The 26,281-nt window shown below is 46.4% G+C and overlaps 1 protein-coding gene across 5 annotated transcripts in view; it reads right to left on the bottom strand.

The window, feature by feature from the left end:
* The window catches only part of KPNA6 (karyopherin subunit alpha 6), a 57,286-nt gene extending 31,868 nt beyond the window's left edge, over positions 1-25,418 (bottom strand). The window contains exons 1-2 of one of the 5 annotated variants that reach the window (XM_062190849.1): positions 25,106-25,418; positions 7,363-7,498 (exon numbers count right to left, since the gene is read on the bottom strand). Coding sequence is in view for 2 of the 5 variants with exons in the window: in XM_062190848.1 (XP_062046832.1) it covers positions 25,106-25,109 (4 nt within the window). In the remaining 3 variants the exon portion in view is untranslated. Of the gene's footprint in view, positions 1-7,362; positions 7,499-23,015; positions 23,083-25,105 lie in introns of those variants that run through there. The other 4 variants (XM_062190850.1, XM_062190848.1, XM_062190853.1 and 1 more) reach the window with 4 other exon arrangements.
* Between the last annotated feature and the right edge of the window lie 863 nt (positions 25,419-26,281).

Here is a 26,281-nt window from a genome sequence, read left to right as displayed (position 1 = left end):
GAGTGAACCAGCAGATGCAAAATCTCTTTCTCTGACTCTTCCTTTCTCTGTGTAACTCTTTCAAATAAATAATCTTTTTTTTTTTTTTTTTTGATTTTTGACAGGCAGAGTGGACAGTGAGAGAGAGACAGAGAGAAAGGTCTTCCTTTTTGCCGTTGGTTCACCCTCCAATGGCCGCCACGGCCAGTGCGCTGCAGCTGGTGCACCGCGCTGATCCGATGGCAGGAGCCAGGTGCTTCTCCTGGTCTCCCATGGGGTGCAGGGCCCAAGGACTTGGGCCATCCTCCACTGCCTTCCCGGGCCACAGCAGAGCTGGCCTGGAAGAGGGGCAACCGGGACAGGATCGGTGCCCCGACCGGGACTAGAACCCGGTGTGCCGGCGCCGCAAGGCGGAGGATTAGCCTAGTGAGCCGCGGCGCCGGCCAATAATCTTTTTTTTTTAAAGGGACATAACAGGCACCCCCTCACCCACTATATCTGATCTACAAACCATACATCTCCATTCATCTTAATTTTATTCTTTATTTTATTTGGGGCTGGCTCATGTCCCAGCTGTTCTACTTTCAATCCAGCTCCCTGCTAATGGGAAAAGCAGCAGAAGATCGTCCCACTACCCACATGGGAGACCTGGACAAAGCTCCTGGCTTTAGCATGGCCCAGCCCCAGATGTTGTGGCCATCTGGGAAGTGAATCAACAGATGGAAGATCTCTCTCTCACTCTCTCTGGAACTCTGACTTTCAAATACATAAAACAAATCTTAAAATTTTTTTATTTATTTGAAAGGCAGGGTGATAGAAAGGGAGACACAGACAGTAAGAAATCTTTCTCCCACATGGCTGCAACACCTGGGACAGCTCCAACCCAAAGCCAGGAACTCCATCTGGGTCTTCCAGATAAGTGGCAGGGGTCCAAGTACACTGAGCCATCTTCTACTGCTTTACCAGGTGCACTAGCAAGGAGCTGGATCCGCAGCTGGGTAGCCAGGATTTGATCTAGTACTCTGATATGGGATGCCGGAGTCGCAAGCTGCAGCTTAACCTGCTGTGCCACAACACAGGGCTCTTCATCTTTTTTTTTGGTGATGTATTTCCTGAATACTACCTATCTTATGGGGAGAATATAAAGCACAACAAAATGACCAACTTTAAAAAACAGAAATTATCAATACTGTCAAATCTCTACACTGAATCTCTGTGACGCTCATTCTCCTAGCCAAACCTGATTTCCATCCTTTTCACTCCAATGAAAATTCCTTTTAGCAACACCACCAAAAATATCCATACTGTCAACTCTAACAAATGGAAATGTCTGGGGCCGGCACTGCGGCTCAATAGGCTAATCCTCCGCCTGTGGCGCCGGCACACCGGGTTCTAATCCCGGTTGGAGCACCGGATTCTGTCCCGGTTGTCCCTCTTCCAGGCCAGCTCTCTGCTGTGGCCCAGGAGTGCAGTAGAGGATGGCCCACGTCCTTGGGTCCTGCACCCCATGGGAGACCAGGAGAAGCTCCTGGCTTTGGATCAGCGCAATGCGCCGGTCGCAGAGCCGGCTACGGCGGCCATTGGAGGGTGAACCAACAGCAAAAGCAAGACCTTTCTCTCTGTCTCTCTCTGTCCACTCTGCCTGTCAAAAAAAAAAAAAAAAAAAAAAAAAAGAAAAGGAAAGAAAGAAATGTCTGTCATATTTTTAACCCTTAAAAAAGTTGCTAATCCTGGCCAGCGCCGCGGCTCAATAGGCTAATTCTCCGCCTGCAGCACCAGCACACCGGATTCTAGTCCCGGTCAGGGCACCAGATTCTGTCCCGGTTGCCCCTCTTCCAGGCCAGCTCTCTGCTATGGCCCAGGAGTGCAGTGGTGGATGGCCCAAGTGCTTGGGCCCTGCACCCGCATGGAAGACCAAGAGAAGCACCTGGCTCCTGGCTTTGGATCAGCACAGTGCGCCGGCCGCAGCGGCCATTGGGGGGTGAACCAACGGAAAAGGAAGACCTTTCTGTCTCTCTCTCACTCTCCACTCTGCCTGTCAAAAAAATAAAATAAAAAAAAAGTTGCTAATCCTTTTTCAGCTTTGTTGGCTTCACTCTCAATTGCATTCACATTCCCAATCTCTTTTGATGGCTCCTCATACCTACATCTAAATACCCATTTCTACCCTCACCCTCTCTAGGTAACTACATCTATTCCCATGACAACTCACAAACTTTTAAGTCTCAACCCACCACTTTCCTTTGAGCTCATCAGAGTCAACTAACTACCTACTTGACATGTCTAACTGGAGAGCCAAAGGGAACTTAATTTCTTTTTTTTTAAGGATTTATTTATTTGAGAGGCAGAGTTACATAAGAGAGAGAGAGGCCAGCGCCACGGCTCAATAGGTTAATCCTCCGCCTTGCGGTGCTGGCACACCAGGTTCTAGTCCCGGTCGGGGCACCAGATTCTGTCCCAGTTGCCCCTCTTCCAGGGCAGCTCTCTACTATGGCCCGGGAAGGCAGTGGAGGATGGCCCAAGTGCTTGGGCCCTGCACCCACATGGGAGACCAGGAGAAGCACCTGGCTCCTGTCTTCAGATCAGCGCGGTGCGCCGGCTGCGGTGCCGCCAGCCGCAGAGCACCAGCCACGGCAGCCATTGGAGGTGAACCAACGGCAAATGAAGACCTTTCTCTCTGTCTCTCTCTCACTGTCCATTCTGGCTTTCAAAAAAAAAAAGAGAGAGAGAGAGAGATCTTCCATCCCCAAATGGCTGTAATGGCCAGACTAGGCCAATCCGAAGCCAAGAGCCAGAAGTCTCTTCTGGATCTCCCATGTTGGTGCAGGGGCCCAAGCACTTGGGCCATCCTCCACTGGTTTCCCAGGCCATTAGCGCAGAGCTGGATTGGAAGTAGATCAGCCAGAATTCGAATTGGTGCCCATACGGGATGCTGGAGCCAGAGGTAGACGCTTGACCTACTATGCTACAGCACTGGCTCCCTGAACTTATTTTCTAATATCCTTCCCCCATCCTAAGCCACAGCAGTAGCATTTACCAGTTATTCAATCCAAAACCTAAGAGCTTCCAAGAGCAGACTGTAGAACAGTTTCTTACTAGAAACCCAGAAATCAAGGTTTCCTCCAGAACTGATATGAAAATTAAAATGCCTCAATATAAACAACTACAAGACATAGATGCCTCAAAGACAGTTTAGATTTTTAAAGTCAGTGACCCTGTTGGTATTCTTTATATTTCTTGAAACTCTTGAAATTCTAAACTTGATTCTAACAACATCAACCTTTCCCACTTCTCTTACCTTTTCAACCACTCTTAGGTTTCTTACTGTGGTCCTCTTCTAAAGTCAAACTCTACAGGTCAGTTTGTATCCAAATTCTAACTTGGCTCCTGTTTAGAAGAAACCCCACCCTCCAAACCCTTAACACTCTTGGTGAACTGAGCTTCTACCTCCACTTTCCATACCAAGTTCTCAGTCCCTATTGTCACAACCTCTTGCCTACTGGCTATCTGCACCTCACCTTCTCAGTAAACCAGTGTCTTGCCTCCTATCTAGCTTCCTTTTTCAGAATCAATGCTATCACCATTCACCTGGTCTTAGAATCGTCTATGAACTATGCCTCCTCAAAGATAAAGTATCAGGTAAATTGATTTTACCTGTTATTCCAAATGAGTTCCAACTGATCACCTCCAACACTTTTAGTTCACGTCTTCACTGCCTTTACTTTTAGGTCATTACATCTTTGAGATCAAGAACTCTTGAATTTATCTTTGAGTCTATAATTAAGTGTACAACACATACCCTTTTCATCTGTTCCATCCAAATTATTATTATTATTTTTTAAGATTTATTTATTTGAAAGAGAGAGACGGGAAGAGAGAGGTCTTCCATCCACTGGTTCTCTTCTCAAATGGCTGCAATGGCCAAGGCTGGGTTAGGTCAAAGCCAGGAGTGGAGCCAGGAGCTTCATTCAGGTCTCCCATGTGGGTGCAGGGGCCCAAATACTTGGGTCTCCTCTGCTGCTTTCCAAGGAGCATTAGCAGGGAGCTGGAAGTAGAGCAGCTGGGACTTGAACCAGCATCCATATGGATGCCAGCACTGCAGGCTGAGGCTTAACCTTCCATGCCACAGTGCCAGCCCCCATCCAACATTTTAACCCAGGAATGGGAAACTTTTCTGCTGAGAGCCAAAGGGATATTTATTTATTTGAAAGAGAGGGAAAACAGATCTTCTGTCTGCTGGTTCACTCACTCAAATCGCCACCAACATCCAAGGCTAGCCCAGGCTGAAGCCAGGAGCTCCATCTGGGTTTCCCATGTGAGTGACAGGGGCCCAAACACTTGGGCCATCTGCTACTGCTTTTCTCAGGTCATTAGCAGGGAGCAGGATCAGAAATGGAGGAGGAGCCAGCACAGTGGATAGTGTGTAAAGCTGCCACCTGCAGCGCCAGCATCCCATATGGGCAATGGTTTGAGTCCCAGATGCTCTACCTTCGACCCAGCTCCCTGCTGCTAATGCACTTGGAAAAGCATCAGAGGATGGCCCAAGTGTTTGGGCCCCTGCACCCATGTGGGAGACCTGGAAGAAGGTCCTGGCTTCGGATCAGCCCTGCTCCAGCCACTGTTGCCATTTAGGGAGTCAACCAGTGGATGAAAGACCTGTCTCTCTGTCTCTGCCTCTCTCTCTCTGTAACTCTTTCAAATAAAAAATAAATAAATTTTTAAAAAAGAAAGAAGTGGAGCAGCCAGGACACGAACAAGCACCTATACGGGACAAGGCATTGCAAGCAGTGACTTTTTCTACCATGCTGCCATGCCAGCTCCCCAACTAGATATTTATAACATCATTCACAAGCCATACAAAACTATCAACTTAAAAATTAGCCTGATGGGGCTGGTGCTGTGGCGTAGTGAGTAAAGCCAGCGCCTGCAGTGCCAGCATCTCATATGGACACCAGTTCGGGTCCCAGCTGCTTCACTTTGATCCAGCTCTCTGCTATGGCCTGGGAAAGCAGCAGAAGATGGCCCAAGTCCTTGGGCCCCTGCACCCAGATGGGAGACCTGGAAGAAGCTTCTGGTTTCTAGCTTCAGCTCAGCTCAGCTCTGGCCATTGAGGCCATTTGGGGAGTAAACAAGCAGATGGAAGATCTCTTTCTCTCTCTCTGCCTCTCTGTAACTCTGCCTTTCAAATAAATAAATCTTTAAAAAAAGAAAGTACAGATTAATGCAATAAACAGAATCCAAAAATTAACCGAATTATTAAAATTGAGTGGAATCTTGGAATGTCAGGTATAAGGCAGCCAAAGTAAAGCAATATGAACACTTACATAATTTTGGAAAGCAAAGTGTTTCTGAAACTTGGCTTCAGAAATGAACAAATACCTATGGCTCTAGGGTCTGTCTACTCTTAAGGTTTTGATTTTGGAACTAGAGAGGCTGGTAATAATAGACTATGATGTCTTCTGCTTGTTCCATATAACTTGGCACTTTAGCAAACAGAATTTATAGGCTGAATCAGAATGAATCTAATTAGTCTGGTCTCTTCTCTCTGACTCAAGATTCTATTTCTTTGACCTATACCCATGTTCAAACACCATCACTGATAAGAAACATACAGTTGGGGCCGGCACCACGGCTCAATAGGCTAATCCTCCGCCTTGTGGCGCCAGCACACGGGGTTCTAGTCGCGGTCAGGGCGCCGGATTCTGTCCCGGTTGCCCCTCTTCCAGGCCAGCTCTCTGCTGTGGCCTGAGAGTGCAGAGGAGGATGGCCCAAGTTCTTGGGCCCTGCACCCGCATGGGAGACCAGGAGAAGGACCTGGCTCCTGGCTTCGGATCAGCGCAGTGCGCAGGCTGCAGCGCACTGGCCATTGGAGGGTGAACCAACGGCAAAAGGAAGACCTTTCTCTCTGTCTCTCTCTCTCTCACTGTCCACTCTGCCTGTAAAAAACAAACAAACAAAAAAACAAAAAAAATAACAACATACAGTTGAACTTCTGATTTTCAGGTTCTGCACCTAGGAATGTATCTGCAGTTTCAAGTAACCACGGATCAAAAATATTCAGGAAAAAACTGTCTTTACTAAAGAGTCTACTCTAAAAAAGTCTGACTTTTTTCCTTCTCATTAACATACACATGACTCTCTAAATAATACAGTATAACAAGTATTTATATAGCATTTGAATTATATTATGACCTTCTTTGAGTGGACTTTCACTGTCCTATTGATAAAGAGGAAATTCTATTTTTTTCTTTGTGACAGCTTAAGATCCACTTCATCTACTATACAATTCATCCATTTAAAGTGTACAACTCAACGATTTTTAGTATAGTCTAAGATCTTCACCAACCTAAAAACAAACTCTACTCTGTAGCTGCTAACCTCAACCCCACTATTTGGCAAGAAATCATTAATCTACTTTTCATCTGTATACATCTGCCTATTCTGGACATTTCATCTAAATGGAATCATATAATATAGGACCTTTTTTAAAAAAAAATTATTTATTTATTTGAAAGAGTTACAGAGAGAAGGGGAGAAACAGAGATGTTCTTCCTTCTGGTTGACTCTCCACATGGCAGCAATGGCCAGAGCTGGGCCAGGCCAAAGCTAGGAGCTAAGAGCTTCTTCTGGGTCTTGCACGTGGGTGGCAGGGGCCCAAGCACTTAGGCCATCTTCTGCTGCTTTTCCAGGCATGGACCGGCACCCATATGGAATGCTGGTGTTGCAAGCAGAGGCTTTACCTACTATGTCACAATGCTGGCCCCAATATGTGATCCTTTTTGATGGGTTCCTTATACTTAGCAGAAATAATTTTAAGGTTTATCCATGTTGCAGTGTAGGTACTTCACTTTTTTTTAGTGCCAAATAATATTTTAGGATAGATGTCCCTAAAGTCTGGCAAAGAGTCTAAAATTTTTAATAGTTTAACATTGTGTGACTGGACATAGAATACCTTCAAGGGTTTTGTATTAGAAAGAGCTATGTAGTGCTGAGCCAAGGCAGCTGTGCTGGATGAATCACCAACAGGAACACTGGAAGCAGGGAGGTACTGGTGAAATAAGGTACAAAAATAGACAATCTGATTCCTAGTCTTGCTACTTAATAATTCTGCAACTGAGATTATCATTTATATGTATCTCAATTTTCTTACCCTCACCCCTGTCTACTTCAGAGTTATGGTAAGATCAAATCAGAATATACATGAGCTTTGTATATAAAAGAAGATTCTGTACATAGTAAAACGCTATGCTGGTAAAGCAGGATTAGGTTTGGAAATGGCTTTTCAAACTTCCAGAATGTCCCAGAATTTCATGATCAGGAAATACTACAAACAAGAAAACAGTATGAACCACATCTGACAGCATGAGGCTCTCAGGGTATTACCTGCAAGCCTGTAAGAACTGCCAATCACCAGACAACGGAAGAGATTCCTCAACAACTGGATCGGTTCAGAATGAGATTACAAGGCTGCTCATATTTTGGCAGCATCCTCACAGGACTGGGCTGAACAACAATCACTCTAGGAGACAAAACCAAATACATAAATTAGGTGGTTTTAGTTAAAAGCCACCCAGGGAAAACTATCTCCTACATGACTATATATTCAAATTTTAAGGTGTAAGGAATGAGCCAGGTAACTGATAGCTCTAGCGCTCTAATCCTAATTCTATTGTGAATATGTAAATACAATGTTCAGATCTATGGGAAGAAGAGACAGAGTTATAGGAAACAACTACGACAGCCATAATCCAAACAATTTCCATCAAAGAAATTTTCCAACTATTTCTTGTGGAAATTGCAGAATCTGGTTGTTCTTACATTGCTAGGGACATTCCACTGCCACTATCACAAGGTTCTATAAAGATGAGAATTAATTAAAATAGGGGAAAAAAGAGCTCAACTTCCATTTAAGTTAACCCCAAAATATTTCCTGAATATCTTCTAAGCTCTTGCATTGTTCAAGAAATCAAGATATATATGTGTACATATACATATAAAAATATAAACACACACACACACACACACTTTTACAGATGGTTATCTCCAAACTGACACAAATAGTATTCCAAGGCTGGCACTGTATAAAGATCTTCAAGAAGCTTTACAATTTAGCATAGTCTCATAACACTAAGGACAAAAAAGTTAATTTAAGTGTGCAAAGAGTTCAGAGGGTAGTAGTGAGGACTATCTTTACTGAGTGTTAAGGTCTGAAATGGTCTTTAAAAGCTAAATGGCTGGGGCCGGCGCTGTGGCACAATGGGTTAACGCCCTAGCCTGGCCTGAAGCACCACCATCCCATATGGGCGCTGGTTCGAGACCCGGCTGCTCCACTTCCAATCCAGCTCTGCTGTGGTCTGGGATAGCAGTGGAGGATGGCCCAAGTCCTTGGGCTATTGCACCCGTGTGGGAGACCCGGAGGAAGCTCCTTGCTCCTGGCTTCAGATCAGTGCAGCTCTAGCCGTTACAGCTAGTTGGGGAGTGAACCATTGGAAAGAAGACCTCTGTCTCTCTCTCACTCTGCCTCTCCTCTCTCTGTGTAAATCTGACTTTCAAATAAATAAATAAATCTTAAAAAAAAAAAAAAAAAGCTAGATGGCTAATATTTCTGAAAGTAGTGAAAGTGGGGAGGCTCAGCAGTTCTACGAGAAAGCCCAAGGTCAATTTGGAAGAACAAAAACAGTTTGGTTAGAGAAGCATAAAAACAAAGGCCACACAGCAAAATGCCTCTGAGAAGTGTGAAAACTGCTAGCACAGCTCCTAGTCATTGGACAGGGAAGGTTCTTTATTGTCTGTGGGCTGAATTACACAAATCCCTCCGATTAGCTCTTCATTTTAACTCTTGGTAATACAAAAAAGGGTCTTTCCAAAAGCCCTTCTGGGGGTCAGTGCCATGGCGTAGCAGGTAAAGCCACTGACTGTACTGCTGGCATCCCATATGGCCACCAATTCGAGTCCCAGCTGCTCCACTTCTGATCCAGTTCTCTGCTACGGCCTGGGAAAGCAGCAAAAGATGGCCAAGTCCTTGGGCCCCTGCACCCACGTGGGAGACCCAGAAGCAGCTCCTAGCTCCTGGCTTCAGATTGGCCCAGCTCTGGCCATTGCAGCCATTTGGGGAGTGAACAAGTAGATGGAAGACCTCTCTCTCTCTGCCTCTCTGTAACTCTGCCTTTCAAATAATAAATAAATATTTTTTTTAAAAAAAAAGCTCAGCCAGCGCCACGGCTCACTAGGCTAATCCTCCGCCTTGTGGCGCCGGCACACCGGGTTCTAGTCCTGGTCGGGGTACCAATCCTGTCCCGGTTGCCCCTCTTCCAGGCCAGCTCTCTGCTGTGGCCAGGGAGTGCAGTGGAAGATGGCCCAAGTTCTTGGGCCCTGCACCCCATGAGAGACCAGGAGAAGCACCTGGCTCCTGCCATCAGATCAGCGCAGTGTGCCGGCCGCAGCGCGCCTACTGCGGCAGCCATTGGAAGGTGAACCAACGGCAAAAGCAGCAAAAGGAAGGCCTTTCTCTCTCTCTCTCACTGTCCACTCTGCCTGTCAAAAATAAAAAAATAAATAAAAAATAAAAAATAAAAAAAATCTCTTCTGACAAGTGAAAAAAAACATATGTACATTAATTGAAAAAGAGAGAACCAGAGAGGATTTTGCATAGGTATTAGCCCACATTTTATTATCAGAGTACCTAGATTCAAGTCCCTGCTCCTTCTGATTCAGATTCTTGCTATTGTACACCCTGGGAGGCAGCAATGATGGCTCAAGTACTTGAGATGCCACTTGCGTGTGAGATCCCAATTGAGTTCCAGTTTCCTGGCTTCAGCCTGGCCCAAATCTCATTATAGTAGGCATTTAGGGAGTGAACCAGAGGATAGACTATCTCTTTCTGCCTTTCAAAGCAATAAAAACTGAAAACCAAAAAGGAGCTTTGGGGACCCAGTGCTGTGGCACAGTGGGTAAGGCAAACGCCTATGACGCCAGAATTCCATGTGGGCACCAGCTTGTGTACTAACTGCTCCACATCCGATCCAGCTCCCTGCTAATGCACCTGGGAAGGCAGCAGAAGATGGCCCAAGTGCTTGGGCCCCTGCACCCACATGAGAGACCTGGAAGACACTCCTGGCTTCCGGCATTTGGGGAATGAACCAGAGGTTGGGAGACCTCTCTGCCTCTCCCTCTCTCTGTAACTCTGCCTTTCAAATAAATAAATTCAAAAAAAGAAAAGTTTATGGAATTTAAAGATAACTTCATGAAAGGAAGCAAAAAAAGAAATTTGACTTGAGAGGCAAGGCTCACAGCAGAAGGAATTCTTTCCACCTTCAGAAGACATGCCTTTGACAGACATCCAATGAGGTCCCTCAAATTCTATCAACTTGTCCCAATAAGATGCAATAGAAGAACTGTTTTGGTGTCAGGTTGAGTTGGGTTCTAAACCCAACTGCATGACCATGGGCAAATTACCCACTATTGTTGATTCTTACTACTGCCTTCCTAAAATAAGGATGGTAAATTTTATAGAGCCCTGTAGAATTTTTTTTTTTTTTTAAAGAATTATTTATTTTAATGGGCCGGTGCCGTGGCTCACTTGGTTAATCCTCTGCCTGTGGCACCGGCATCCCATATGGGTGCTGGTTCTAGTCCCGGTTGCTCCTCTTCCAGTCTAGCTCTCTGCTGTGGCCCGGGAGGGCAGCGGAGGATGGCCCAAGTGCTTGGTTCCCTGCACCCGCATGGGAGACCAGGAGGAAGCACCTGGCTCCTGGCTTCGGATCAGTGCAGCGCCAGCCATAGTGGCCATTTGGGGAGTGAACCAATGGAAGGAAGACCTTTCTCTGTCTCTCTCTCTCACTGTCTATAACTCTGTCAAATAAATTAAAAAAAAAAAAAAGAAAAGAAAAGAAAGAAAGAAAGAAAGAAAGGAAAAGAATTATTTATTTTACTTGAAAGTCAGAGTTACATAGAGAAGGAGAGGCAGAGAGAGGTCTTCCCTCCACTGGTTCACTCCCCAATTGGCCACGATGGCCAGAGCTGTGCTGATCCAAAGCCGGAAGCCAGGAGCTTCTTCTGGGTCTCCCACATGGGTTCAGGGGCCTAAGGACTTGGACCATCCTCTACTGCTCTCCCAGGCCATAGCAGAGAGCTGGATCGGAAGTGGAAAAGCCGGGACTCAAACCAGTGTCCATATGGGATGTCGGCACTGCAGGCAGCAGCTTTATCTGCTATGCCACAGCACCGGCCCCAGCCTGCAGGATTAACAAGATACTGTCAGCATGTCTAGGGCCTAAACGCTGAATCAGTGGTAGTTCCATTTCATTCTTCAGCTCCTACCGTGAATGGCATCTATTCCTCATGGGGCATTTTTCAGGAACTAAGGTCAAAGAGGAGAACTGTATTTTATTGCTCTCTATTAAATAATGGCTTTTCCTTTTCCTTTCTTCTAACACTTGTTTCTTTTAATCTTTATCCTTCTATTTTGTCTTTATTCTCTCAAAAACTAGATTAAGAATCAATGAGGGGCTGGTGTTGCAACACAACAGGCTGAGTGTTCTATGCTGGTATCCCATAAGAGCGTCAGCTCTAATCTCAACTGCTCCACTTAAGATGCAGCTCCCAACTAATAAGCCTGGAAAAGTAGAGAAGATGGCCCAAATGCATGGGCCCTTCGTCACCCACCAGGGAGACCTAGATGGAGTTCCTGGCCTGCCTCAGCCAAAGCAGCCATTTGGAGAGTGAACCAATGGATGCAAGATCTCAGTTTCTCTTTCAAATAAATAAATCTTAAAGGGGGGGGGGGGGGGGAGGAGGAACTATTCCCTCCCATTTACTTCATTCCTAGGTGAGTAATTACAGTCATGTCTCATTAGTTCACATCTAATACCTGAGAAGTTCCTTCCAATCATATCCCATAATTACTGCCAATGTTTAAAAAGAAAGAAGTCATTTTCTCCTTAACTTTTACCATATCTATCTATCTATCTACCTACCTACCTACCTATTTCTCTTAAGTCATGATCCACTACCTATTATCTGCAATTCCAAAATCAAAAGAGCCAAGAAAATAGGAAGGTTTTAGGTAAATATGGCCTCAAAACATATTTAGCAGCAAAACCGGAACTAAACTGACAGGAGACTATTTATAGTCCTTATTCCACAGATACTCAAATGTTTTGCTACAGAAATATATTGTATTCAAAAAGGTGAAATTGGTTTAATAATGTGGATCTACATGGCCGGCGCCGTGGCTTAACAGGCTAATCCTCCGCCTTGCGGCGCCGGCACACCGGGTTCTAGTCCCGGTCAGGGCGCTGGATTCTATCCCGGTTGCCCCTCTTCCAGGCCAGCTCTCTGCTATTACCTAACCAAATCTTATTCCTTAATATTACATGAACAACACTGGCACTGACTTGCAAGAATTAATACCATAAGGGGCCGGTGCCGGGGCTTGGTAGGCTAAGCCTCCGCCTGCGTCACTCACTGGCATCCCATATGGTTTCATGTCCTGGGTGCTCCTCTTCTAATCCAGCTCTCTGCTAATGGTCTGGGAAAGCGGAAGATAGCCGAAGTCCTTGGGCCCATGTACCCATGTGGGAGACACAGAAGTTCTTGGCTCTTGGCTTTGGTCTGGCCCAACCCTGGCTGTTACAGCGACTTGGATCACTAAAGGGAAGATCTGTGTCACTCCTCCTCTCTGTAACTCTGCCTTTCAAATAAACAAATCTTTCTAAAAAAGTTCATGGTGCAGCACCATGGCGCAGCAGGTTAAGCTGCTGTCTACACTGCCAGCATCCAATGGGGCAGTTGGAGTCCCAGCTGCTCCATTTCAGATCCAGCTCCCTGCTATGGCCTGGGAAAGCAGCAAAAGATGGCCAAGTCTTTGGGCCCCTGCAACCACATGGGAGACACAGAGAAGGTCCTGGCTCCTGGCTTGGGACCAGTCCAGCTCTGGCCATTGCGGCCATTTGGGGAGTGAACCAGCAGATGTAAGATCTCTCTCTCTCTTTGCAACTCTGCCTTTCAAATAAATAAATCTTAAAAAAAAAAAAAGGTATGGGGGGGCCGGTGCAGTGGGTTAATCCTCCACATGCGGTGTTGGCATCCCATACAGGCACCGGTTCTAGTCCCGGCTGCTCCTCTTCCAACCCAGCTCCCTGCTGTGGCCTGGGAAGGCAACAGAAGATGGCCCAAGTCCTTGGGCCCCTGCACCTGTGTGGGAGACCAGAAGAGGCTCCTGGCTCCTGGCTTTGGATTGGCGCAGCTCCAGCTGTTGCAGTCATTTGGGGAGTAAATCAGGACAGAGGACCTTTCTCTCTGTCTCTCCTTCTCACTTTCTGTAGCTCTAACTTTCAAATAAATAAATAAATAAAAATTAAAAAAAAAATTCCACATTTAAACTCATCTCAGTTATCGGCATCAACTTCCTATTCTGCTGCTCAAAGTAGGATGTCTAAGAATGCTCACTCCCCCACCCCAGCTTCACTACCAGATGAAATCAATAACCAAGTCCTGCTGATTCAAATTCCTAATTCTCTTCTTCTGTATCATTACCACCTCTGTCATAGCTGTCATTATCTCTTGCTAGGACTACCACACTATTTAAAGAGCTGTGTAGTTGGAATCTTATTGCATTCTAATTCACTCTTCCCAGAGCAATCCCAGTAATACAAATACACACACACACACACACACAAAATCATGTTACTTCTGAGATGGCAGTTTACTATCCTCACAATAAAGTCCTAACATCACCCTCTATGCTACCAACTGATCTACCCCACCAATCTTTACCCTCATATCTTCCCATGAAGAACTAGCTATCCATGTCAAGTCTCAGCTTGAAGACCTTCCCTGACTCCCCTAATGTTGAATGGATCCCCTTACTAAATGTTTCTATGGCTCTCTGGACTGCCTTACCCAAAATATTTATCATTTTATATGGTCTGCAAAGATCAACTGCAGTGTAGGAAGAAAAATGTTTGTTTATATACACACACGTATCAATGGGTGAGAGGCTGCCTTATTAATACTTAATTACTTACCAGCCTATTAATAATGGCACCTTTTATCTGTTGGTCAGAAAAGCAAGTTTCCTGAAGGATGGCTAGCAATTATGCCCAGCAGTAGCTATGCATAGCACATTATAATAGTTCATTCACATTCACCATACTGCTGCATACTACCTGCTGCCTACCTAGGTGGATTTATAAGCTATCTAGTTTTAACTAAATTAACACTCACAAAATGGGTAAGTGCCTTACAGTCCTATCAAGAAACTGAATGGGGGGCGGGGTTGGCGTTGGGTACAGCAGGTTAAGCCATCACCTGCAAACACAGTTTGAGTCTCAGCTGTTCTACTTCCAATCCATCTCCCTGCTACTATGCCTGGGCAGGCAGTGGATGATGGCCCAGGTACTTAGGCCCCAGCCAAAGACATGGGAGACCAGGATGGAGTACCTGGTTTCCTCCTAGCCCAGACCTGCCTGTTGCGGGCATGTGAGAAGTGAACCAGCAGATGAAGTACTGAGTCCTTGCAACACACATGGGAGACCTGTATGGAATTTCTAGCTCCTGGCTTAGGTCTAGCCCAAGACCTGGCTGTTACAGGCATTTGGTAATTGAACAAGTGGGTGGTAACTCTCTTTCTGCTTTCAAGGAACTAAACAAATATTTTTTTTTAACTGAATGAAAAAGATGTGAGTAATGCAAGTACAGGTGGAACAAGAAAATGGCAGAGGTGATGCCTCTGGTGGACTTAGCTTTTACATACCAGAATTTCACCTGCCACATTACAATAAAACAAAAAAATGTAATGACATCAGGACTAAGTAAGCCCAAACTTTTTGCTATCTACAGACTACCTAAAATACAGATTTGCACTCTTTTATGACCTTACTCCAAATTTTATATTATTGCTAAAATAATACCTACTGAATAGGTATAACCAACAAGACATTTAAAAATGTTTTTTTCATTCTTTTTAAACATTTAAAAAATATACATATGGGGGGCCAGCACTGTGGCATAACAGGTAAAACCGCTGCCTGCAATGCTGGTGTCCCATACGGGCGCCAGTTCAAGTCCCAGCTGCTCCACTTCCAATTCAGCTCTCAGTTATGGCCTGGGAAAGTACTGGAAGATGGCCCAAGTCCTTGGGCCCCTACACCCACGTAGGAAACCTGGAAGAAGCTCCAGGCTCCTGGCTTCAGATCAGCCCAGCTCTAGCCTTTGTGGCCATTTGGGGAGTGAACCAGTGGATGGAAGACCTCTCTCTCTCCCTCTGTTGTAAACTCTTTCAAATAAATACATAGATCTTAAAAAATAAAAAGGTAAGAACAAAGTGCTGTAGAATTCAGAAGAAGGGTTCATTTCCAATTTGGAAGGTTGAAAGTATTTGGGAAAGGTTCATCTAAGAGGTAGCATTTAAAATTAGACCTTGGACCCTTAGCACTGTGGTGCAACAGGTTTAGGCCTCTGCTGGCATCCCATATCAGAGTGATGGTTCTAGTGGTCCTGAATGTTTTGTTTCTGATCCAGTTCCTCGCTAATGCAGCTGGGAAAGCAGCAGAATATACACACACACATCAATGGGTGGCCCAATGACTTGAGCCCTGCCACCCATGTGAGAGACCCAGACAGAGTTCTGGCTCCTGGCTCCTGCCTGGCCTAGACCTGGTTGGTGTGGCCTTTTGAGGAGTAAACCAAAGATTAAAGATCTCTCTAGATTTGCCTCTGTCTCTTGGCCTTCTAAATAAATAATAAATTTAATTAATAAATAAATTGGATCTTGAAAAACAGGAAAGATTTCCACAGGAACACATAGGGATTACTTGTCACTTTCTCCACCAGGAATGCTTAAGTACAAAGGGAGTAGTCTGAATGGAATTCAGGATATGTACAAAAATACTGAGTGGAATGAAACCAGAAAAGTGAGTAAGAAGGCCTTGATAATGCACCCTGTAGATTATGATTTAGGAGTCTGATGGTTACCAAGCTAAGCAGTAGAGTGACAAGATCAGATGTGTGTTTGGTAACAGTGCTGCAGCAGAATTGGTAGCGGCAGGGGAAGCTATAAGAGATTAATTTGGAGATGATGATTTGGGGAACCAGACAGGAAGATTAGGTTGGAAGAGGTGAGCTGGAATTTCTACCAGTCCTTCACTGTAACTGTATCCCTTCACCTGTCAATTTAATATGTCCATCTTCCCAATGATGCACCTTTGTCTCATCCAGGACCAGGAAGAAAAGGATGCCATGATGGCTGTGTACACATTAAACTCCATGTGAAGGGGCCATGAAAATCCCAGAGAGTTTCACAAACACTAAACTCTATTCAGGCATCACACTCTATCTCAAAAAAGATTTATCACATGGTGGGGGGGGGGGGGTGCCTTTTTCTAGTCTTGATCATGCTTGGAGCTCCTTCTAAGGCCTTGTCCCCTTCTCTCTCCTCATAGGCAACTCTCTGGCCCACTTATGATGGGTATCACTCCATGTGGGGTGATCCACACTTACATATGAATGTTATGCTCAGCTTCTCTCTCTTAAATAAATCCTGCTGGGGCTGGCATTGTGGCTCAGTGGGTAGCATCCCATATGCGCACTTATTTGAATCCTGGGTGTTCCGCTTCCAATCCAGGTCCCTGCTAAGGTGCTTGGGAAAGCAGTAGAAGGTGGCCCAAGTTCTTGGGCTCCTGCCACCCAAGTGGGAGCCCCAAATGGAGTTCCAGGCTCCTAGCTTCAGCCTGGCCCAGCTCTAGCCATTTTTGGCAATTTGAGGAGTGAACCAGTGAATGGAAGATTATCTCACCCTCTGCCTCTTGGTAATTCTGCCTTTCAAATAAGTAAATAAATTCAAAAATAAATCTTTAAAATAAATCCCACCCTCATTTGTGCAACGTATGCTTCTGCTTTGAATTCTTATCTCTGTAGGGACAAGAGCCAGGAAAAAATTAAAATACATAGGCCTAGGGCCGGCACTGTAGCACATTAGGTTAATCCTCCGCCTGTGGTGTGGCATCTCATATGGGTGCCAGTTCTAGTCCTGGCTGCTCCTCTTCCAATCCAGCTCTCTGCTATGGCCTGTGAAAGCAGCAGAGGATGGCCTAAGTGCCTGGGCCCCTGTACCCAAATGGGAGACCCGGAAGAGACTCCTGGCTGCAGATCAGTCCAGTTCCAGCCAGTGTGGCCATTTGGGGAGTGAACCAGCAGATGGAAGACCTTTGTCTCTCCCTCTCACTGTCTGTAACTCTACTTCCCAAATAAATAAAATCTTAAAAAAAAAAAAAAAAAAAAGATACATAGGTCCAGTGCCAGCACTGTGGTGTTACAAGTTAAGCTGCTGCCTGTGATGCCAACATCCCATACAGGCACCAGTTCTAGTCCTGGCCACTCCATTTCTGATCCAGCTCCTAGTCAACGCACCCGGTAAACAGTGGAAGATGGCCCAAGTCTTTGGGCCCCTACACCCATGTGGGAGACTGGAGAAAGCTCCTGGCTCCTGGTTTCTGGCTTTGGATTGGTCCAGCTAGGGCCACTGCAGCCATTTGGGTTACGAGCCAGTGGATGGAAGTTATCTCTCTCCCTCTAACTCTAGCTCTCTGTAAATCTGCCTTTCAAATAAATAAATCTTTTAAGAAATATATTATCAAGAGATCTTCCTCACTCTCACCCTCAGTGGCTCACTCTCAAAACTGCCTACTCTTATCCATAAATTCTGCCTCATAATCCCAACACTGTTAATGGCATTTCAGAGTCAGAAAAGGGCTCTTCCTTTTACAGAGGTAGAACATAGCCCTTAGTAGCACACACTCTGGTTAGAACCATACTTAAGGGCTCCTCCATTCAGTTACATGTTGTTTACAAAGCAGTAAGGCCTGAGGAATGTTAGCATATACCACTATTGTGCCATCATCATGGAATGTACTTACACAATACAGGTGGTACAGCCTAAATACATGTGACACAGCTAGCATTCTTAGGATTCAAACCTATACAGCATGTAGCTGAACTGAATACAGCAGGCAATTGTTAACACTATGGTACTTGTGCATCTACAGAAATGGTAGAGTAAAAATGGGATACAAATGGTACAAAAAGGTACAGCTGTATAAGGCACTTACCATGAATGGAGTTTGCAGGACTACAAGTTGCTTTGAGTGAGTCAGTGAGTGAATGCCAAGGCCTAGGAATTATTGAGTATTACGGTAGATTTTCTAAACACTATACTTAGGCTACACGATAAGCATTACAATTTTTTCCTCTCTTCAATAAATTAACCTTGGCTTGCTTTAACTTTTTTACTTTATAAAATTTCAAATATTTTTACTCTTGCAGTAAGAGCTAAATATATCAAACAGCTGTACAAAATATTCCTTTGTATCTTTATTCTACACATTTTTTCTCTTTCCAAACATCTTTTCAAATTTTTCTTTGGGGGCCAGTGCTGTGGCACAGTATGTAAAGCTGCCACCTGCAGTGCTGGCATCCCATTTGGGTGCCAGTTCAAGTCCCGGCTGCTCCACTTCCAATCCAGCTCTCTGCTGTGGCCTGGGAAAGCAGTAGAAGATGGCGCAAGTCCTTGGGCCCCTGCACCTATATGGGAGGCCCAGAAGAAGCTCCTGGCTCTTGACTTTAGATTGGTGCAGCTCCAGCTGTTGTGGACAATTGGGGAGTGAAGCAGCAGATGGAAGACCTCTGTGTGTGTGTGTGTGTGTGTAACTCTTTCAAATAAATAAATCTTTAAAAAAATTTTTTTTCTTTTCTAAAAACTAAGACACCACAAACATTAGTCTAGGCAGGATTATCAAGATCACTGTCTTCCAAGGTCAGCATTATGGTGGCAGGTTAAGCCACTGCCTGCAATGCCAGCACCTCGTGTGAGCCCTGGTTGGAATCCTGGCTGCACCACTTCTGATCCAACTACCCACTAATGCACCTGGGAAACTAGCAGAACATGGTGCAAGCACTTGAGGCCCTGCAACCACATGGGAAACCCAGATGGAGTTCCAGGTTTCTGGCTTCCACCTGGCCCAGCTCCATTTGTTGCAGTCATTTGGAAAAAGAAGTAGCAAATGCAGAAGATTCTTTGTCTCTCCCTCCCTCTCTGTAACTCTGCCTTTCAAATGAGAAAATAAATATTTTAAAAATTATTTTTTTTCTTTCTTTTTTTTTTTTTTGGACAGGCAGAGTGGACAGTAGAGGGAGACAGAGAGAAAGGTCTTCCTTTGCCGTTGGTTCACCCTCCAATGGCCAACGCGGCTGGCGCACCGTGCTGTTCCAATGGCAGGAGCCAGGTGCTTCTGGTCTCCCATGGGGTGCAGGGCCCAAGAACTTGGGCCATCCTCCACTGCACTCCCTGGCCACAGCAGAGAGCTGGCCTGGAAGAGAGGCAACCGGGACAGGATCAGTGCCCCGACCGGGACTAGAACCCGGTGTGCCGGCGCCGCAAGGCGGAGGATTAGCCTGTTAAGCCATGGCGCCGGCCTAAAAATTATTTTAAAAAGGTGCATCATTTAATGAGTTTCTTGTGTTTAAAAATAGGGGGCCAGCGTCCCATATGGGTGAAGGTTTGAGTCCTAACTGCTCAACCTTCAATCCAGCTCCCAGCTAATGTGTCTGGGAAAGCAGCAGCAGATGGCCCAGACGCATAGGCCCCTGCCACCCACACAGCAGACCCAGATGGAGTTCCAGGTTGCTGGCTTCAGCCTGGCCCAGCCCTGACTGTTGCAACCATTTGGAGAGTGAACAGCAGATGAAGCTCTCTGTCTCTCCCTCTCTGTAACTCTTTCAAATAAACAAATAAATATTAAAAAAAAAAAAATTCAGTCTTTCCACCTCTACATCTTGGTCCACTAGAAGGTCTCAGAAGCAGTAACACCGATGGACTGTCATTATAACAACTTCTTCGGGAGTATTTCCTGAGGGACCTCCCCGCGGCTCTTCTTGAGGAGGTCTCACTCTTCAGAAATAGGAAGGTACATCAAAAAGTTTGTGGAGGGGCCAGCACTGTGGCACAGTGGGTTAACGCCCTGGCCTGAAGTGCCAGCATCCCATATGGGTGCTGGTTCGAGACCTGGCTGCTCCTCTTGAGATCTAGCTCTCTGCTATGGCCTGGGATAGCAGAAGATGGCCCAAGTCCTTTGGCCCCTGCACCCGCGTGGGAGACCTGGAAGAAGCTCCTGGCTCCTGATCAGCACAACTCCGGCCCCTGCAGCCAACTGGGGAATAAACCAGCGGATGGAAGACCTCTCTCTCTCTCCCTCTCTCTCTTCCCTCTCTGTGTGACTCTGACTTTCAAATAAATCTTTAAAAAAAAAAGTTTGCGGAATAATAAAATTAAAAAATAAATTCTGGGGGCCAGCATAGTGGGCAGACCCGCCGCCTGCAGTGCCGGCATCCTAGATGGGCACCGGTTACAGTCCCAGCTGCTCCACTTCCAATCCAGCTCTCTGCTATGGCCTGGGAAAGCAGTGGAAGACAACCCAAGTACTTGGGCCCCTGCACCTACGTGGGAGACCCAGAAGAAGCTCCTGGCTCCTGACTTGGGATCGGCGCAGCTCTAGCCTTTGCGGCTATCTGGAGTGAACCAGAGGATGGAAGACCTCTCTCTCTCTGCCTTTCTTCCTCTCTCTGTGTAACTCTTTCAAGTAAATAATAAATAAATCTTTAAAAAAAAATTCTGGTGCAAGAAATTTTTGAAACCCATGTAGTTTTTTTCTTAATACGCATTATCCATGAATGTTTTGAAGCCGCATATGTCCATGGTGGCTTGCTTCTTTTTTTCACTACAAGTCTGCTTGTAAACAAATAATACACTGTGAACATTCCTCTCTAGTCAAGAAAATCTTTGGAAGTTGGAGTCTTAGGTTTTCAAATTTCTGAAGAGTTTGCTGAAGTCTCCAAGAACTTCTGCTACATTCTTCCCTGTGAATTTTCTTGGAGGTACTTAATGCTTCTGCAATTTCCTTTTCTCTTGCCTTTTTTTTTTTTTTTAAATTTATGTATTGATTTGAAAAGCAGAATGACAGAGAAAGAGAGAGAGACAGAAACATCTTACATCAACTGGTTCACCCTTGAAATGCCCACATTAGCCAGGGTCAGGCAGAAGCCAAGAGACTGAAATTCCACCTAGGTCTTTCACATTGGTGGCAAGGACTCAAGTACGTGAGTCATCATGCGCTGCCTTCCTAGGTCCGTTAGGAGGAGGCTGTAAGGGAAGCAGAGTAGCTGGGACAGGAACCAGGCACCCAGATATGGGATGGGGTGTCCCAAGCTGTGGCTAAACCCACTGTGCCACAGCAACCGCTCAATCTTGTCTCTTGTTAAGCTATGCACTCACTAGGCAACAGGACTTTTTCAGCTCCATTATAATCATTTATTTTTCTTTTGAAAGGCCAAGAGACACAGACAACATGGCGAAGTATTTCAATTGTTGGTTCCCTCCCCAAAACGCCCACAACAGCCAGCGCTGGACCAAGTTGAAGCCAGCTTGCCCACATGGAAGGCAAGGGCCCAAGTAATTGAACCATCACTTGCTGCCTCTCAGGGTATGCATTATTAGGAAACTGGAATAGGAGCAGAACCAAGACACAAACCAAGGCACTTCATTACGAGATGTGGGTGTCTCAACCACTGCACCAATCACCTACCATCCTCTTATATGACCGCTACTATGTATGCAGTTCCTTGTTGACATCACCATACTTATGCAGTCCATCAGAGCACCAGTTAATAACCCTGTCCAAGTTCCTGACCCTCTCTGTGCTTGTTTCATCAATTAAAACATGAGAACCTAAGAATTAACCAGCATTTAAAGTGCTTATAAGAATGCCTCACACTTAGCAAGTTCTATATAAGCATTGGTTATTATTATATTATAGCTTTCACATATTTTTTTGTCCCACACTTTGGTGAAATCTGGGTTAAGATACAAACAAGCAAGGCCGGCGCCATGGCATAGTAGGCTGGCCCTCCACCTGTGGCGCCAGCATCCCATATGGGCGCCAGTTTTAGTCCTGGCTTCTCTTCCAATCCAGCTCTCTGCTATGGCCTGGGAAAGCAGTAGAAGATAGCCCAAGTCCTTGGGCCCCTGCACCCACGTGGGAGACCTGGAAGAAGCTCCTGGCTCCGGATCAGCGCAGCTCCGGCCCTTGCGGCCACTTGGGAAGTAAACCAACGGAAGGAAGACCTTTCTTTCTCTCCCTCTCACTGTCTGTAACTCTACCTCTCAAATAAATAAATAAAATCTTTAAAAAAAAAGATACAAACAAGCAAAAAATAATGATAAAAAAAAACTAACAAATCTATTCTTCTTTAAAGATTTGTTTATTTATTTGAAAGGCAGAATTAGAGAGAGAAGGATAGACAGAGAGATCTTCCATCGACTGGTATACTCCTCATGGTACACTCCCCAAATGGCTGCAACGGCCAGGGTTGGGCCAAAACCAAGATCTTCATCCAAGTGTCCCATATGAGTGCAGGGGTCCAAGTCCTTGGGTCATCTTCTGCTGCCTTCCCAGGTGCATGAGCAGGGAGCTGGATTGGAAGTGGAGCAGCCAGAACTGAAACCAGCACCCATAGGGGATGCTGGTGTTGAAGGCAGCGGCTGAACCCTCTACATCACAACCCAGTTCCAAGGCAAATCTCAAGGCTTCTCCAGAGCCCCTCAAACTCCTCCTTACATCTGATTAGCCCATCAAATGCCATCCCTAAATCAGTCACTGTTTAGGGGGACAGAATACAATGACAATTATGATAATCAAGACCTATCCCCTGGGGTTGGGAAGAGGGTTGTCAGATTCCAAGTTAGCAAAAGACACAGAAGTCTGACACAGCAGCAATGGTACAGGATATAGAGAATACCCTTGCCAGGCAGTGAAGACAGCAGGTTCTGATTCCTGGGGAGTAAAGGCAGGTTTTGTTAGTGTCCCCAGCACCTAAAGAACCTAGATTACCACACCTGGACTAGCTACCCAATTTTCTCAAAGGCTCCGTTTATCACCGTAAATGAAAATAGCCCAATCAGATGTCAGAAATAAAAGTATGCTTACATCAATTGTATTCCCATGGTATACAGATGATTCTTGTACCTCTCCCACTCCTGGCCAAAGGACCTTCTGAAACACAAGGTGGGGCAGTCTGAGTGGTACAAGAGATGGATCTGGAAAGGGAGAAGTTACCTGACTCTAAACTAAAAATGCCCTTCAGAACCTTGGTCAGATTTTGTTACTTCTCTTAAGAACTTTCATCCTGAACTCAACCAACAAAGCCCTAACTTAACATTTTAAGTCTTTTTAGAGCTGTATGAGCAGCAAAATGAGTAAGTCTGTCACTTCTGGTTTTGCTGTTACCTTCTCTAAGGTAGTTTCCCAATCTGTAAAAACTGAATAACTAACAAATTTATTTCACAGTGCTAAAAAACATTAGTTCCTTCTCTTGGAGGCACCAGTGTTCCTGAAATTGAAGAGCAATACAAAGTCTATAATATAATAGTCCCTACAATATTTTCATTGATACGTAAAGCTGCAGTTACAAACAAGGCCTATCAGCCTTACCACGCACTGGAGGATTCTGGAAAGCAAAGTACTTAAGGGAAAGGAACTAGCAGGCCGTGGAAGAGGATCGGTACTGATATTCATACAGCCTTTACTAAACTACACACACTGTGCTATCTTTAGTTCCTGAAGAGTTTGATAATAACATCCCTGTTTCTAGAGACGAGGAAAGATGGCTCAGGGAGGAAGGAAAATAACACTGCGGATGATGTTAGATGTTCGCCATATGCACTGTCACGTTCTGCAATTACGTGATTTCTCTGGGTGACAGGCGTGATTTCAGTAGTGATTCTAAAGTCATTGCCTATAGCACAGAAAATCATTTGTTTCCTCAGGATCAAACAACAATATTCCAGGCTCATTTTTAAGCTCCCCCCTCACCCTCCAACATACACAAGTTGGGATTAGATATTCACTCTGGATTTCTTTTCAGTTTTGTTCAGACCAAAGGTTCCAAAGTGGGCCCACAAGCAAAAAACACCCTTACAACTTTGCCTAGGCTTAAAAGCTGCTCCCTCCCCTGCTTCCAGCTCAACCACTAGAGGGCCAGACCATTAAAAGGGGAAAAAAAATACAGCAGTTATTTAACCAGGGCTCTAGAGGAATCACCCTGCCTTGGCCATTAACCATGTGACCTTGGGTAAGTTACTTTTACCTCTCTAAACCTGTCTCCTCACCTGTGAAGCAGAAATAACGCAGTAACCCCCCACCCCCCGGTCTGTAAGTCAGGAATAACGGTTGTACAAATTAAGAAAGATGAGCTATGCGAAGCGACGAGAACCATGCCTGCACGCAGCAAGAGCTTAGCAAATTTCAGTTCTCACTGCCCGAGGACAGCGGTGCAGCCCCGACGGCCGTGTGCAGGTCCGCGGGCTTCGTGATCTCTGGGCACTGGCCGCGCCGGCCGGAATCCCCTCAGAAAGCTCAACAGGTCGCTCCCTTTCTCCTAACCAGGACTTGCCCGGACACCCCCCGACCCCGACCCAAAAACGCCCGACAGGGCTTGGCCCTCGGTTTTCGACTGCCGTCCCCGAGCCCAGCCGAACCACCCCGTTTCCGCCTCGGCTCGGGAAGTCCTCCCCGCCTCCAGGGGCCCGAGCCCGGCCGCCCCTGCACACCGGTCTGGGGCAGGTCGCCCGGCGTCCCCTTCCCAGAAGACGCCAGCCCTGCGGGCTCAGGAGAAGCGCTCAATCTGGTCCAGGCGCACGTCGGCCACACACACACACACACCCAGAGAAGGCGCCTTCAGCGCCACCCAGGCCTGCCGCCGGGAGCCCGTGTCGGCGCAGGGCGGACGGTGGGCCCCTTTCTAGCCCCCAGGAACGCGGGGGCTCCGGCCCGAAGCCACCACGTGGGGGCTCCAGGCATGCCAAGGTGTCCCTGGATCCAGCCCTAGGACTGCTACCCGCGCGGGCCCTCGCCCGGCTCCAAACTGGCTCCAGGGGCACCCCCGGCCTGGCTGCCCCCTCACACCTCTCTGCAGGGGCTTCAGACACCTTCCGCAGCCCGGAGACAGGCTCGCGGCAGACCTCAAGCCCCCAGACCGCCTCGGCCCAAGCACCCAGTTGCCTGGTCGCCTTACTCACCCATCGCGGCTCCGCTCGCTCAGACTTGGCGGCGGCAGCTTCAGCGGCAGCTTCAGCAGACAATATGGCGGACCCGCAGGACGGCAGCCCGAGAGGCACAAACTCTCCGCGCCGGAACGAAACGCGTTCCCGGCCCCGCCGAAGGTGCGCACTTAAAGAGACCGCGGCTCCCAGAGCTGGGGAGCAGGGACGCGACTCGAAAGGCGTGGCTGGACGGGACGCGGAGGGATGCGCACTAAAAAGAGTTTAACGTGCTTAGCAGGGCTCAACTGTTTGCTGCTACTGTTGCTCCGAGTGAGGCCTCCTCCCTGAGAAAGTTTTGCTTCCAGACCCGTATCGCTCCCTTTCCTAATTAAAAGCCCGTCACAGACGCCGAGCTAAATACCAATCAGGAATCACGTGGGGAGGGGAAGTGACTCGCTCAGGATTGTAGAGATAAGGCCGTGGTGAAGAGTAACCCCGGGGTTTCTGACCGAGCCTACCGCCCATACCCCTAGCTGAGACTGCGATCTTTCTGAGAGATACAAAATTTAAAAAATAAATAAATAAAGAGACGTGCGCGGTACAGTTGACAGAGCGATTTCACAATAATTATTTCCAATGTATCCTCACCGCAAACTCCTCAGGGTAGGGATGGGTTCCGTACTGCTCAGCGCAGTATCTGCGGCATCTAACACAGGATCTGGCACGTGGTTGTTGAATGAAAAACAGTACAGCGAGCTACACACAGCAAGGAATATCACCTCCCTTTTATTTTTTTAAAAAGACTTATTTTCTTTTAAAAGGCAGAGAGAGAAGGAGAGACAGAGACAGAGACAGAAACCTTGCCTCTGCTGCTTCGTCCCTCAAACGCCTGCCACAGCCAGCGTTGTGCTAGGAGCCAAGCGAGGAGTCAGAAACCGCAATCCAGGTCTCCCACGTGGGTGACAAGAGTCCAAGCTCTTGAGCCACCACTGGATGGAAGTGGGGCGGCTGAGACGCGGGGACTTGAGCCAGGCACTCCAACAGGGAATGCGGCACCACAATGCCCACCCTTAGTCTGCTTTTTTAAGAGAGAAGGAAATTGAGGCTCTGAGTGTTCCTGTACCCTTTTGTTTAAAAAAGCAGACTGTTATGTCTTTATTTGAGAGGCAGGGAAATAAGGGAAAAGAGAGAGAGAGGTCTCATTGCTAATTT

The sequence above is a fragment of the Lepus europaeus genome, chromosome 5 (genome assembly GCF_033115175.1).
Source record: "Lepus europaeus isolate LE1 chromosome 5, mLepTim1.pri, whole genome shotgun sequence".
Classification (NCBI taxonomy): domain Eukaryota; kingdom Metazoa; phylum Chordata; class Mammalia; order Lagomorpha; family Leporidae; genus Lepus; species Lepus europaeus.
Note: the sequence above shows the minus strand (reverse complement) of the source record. Positions and strands in the feature narration are given on the sequence as shown.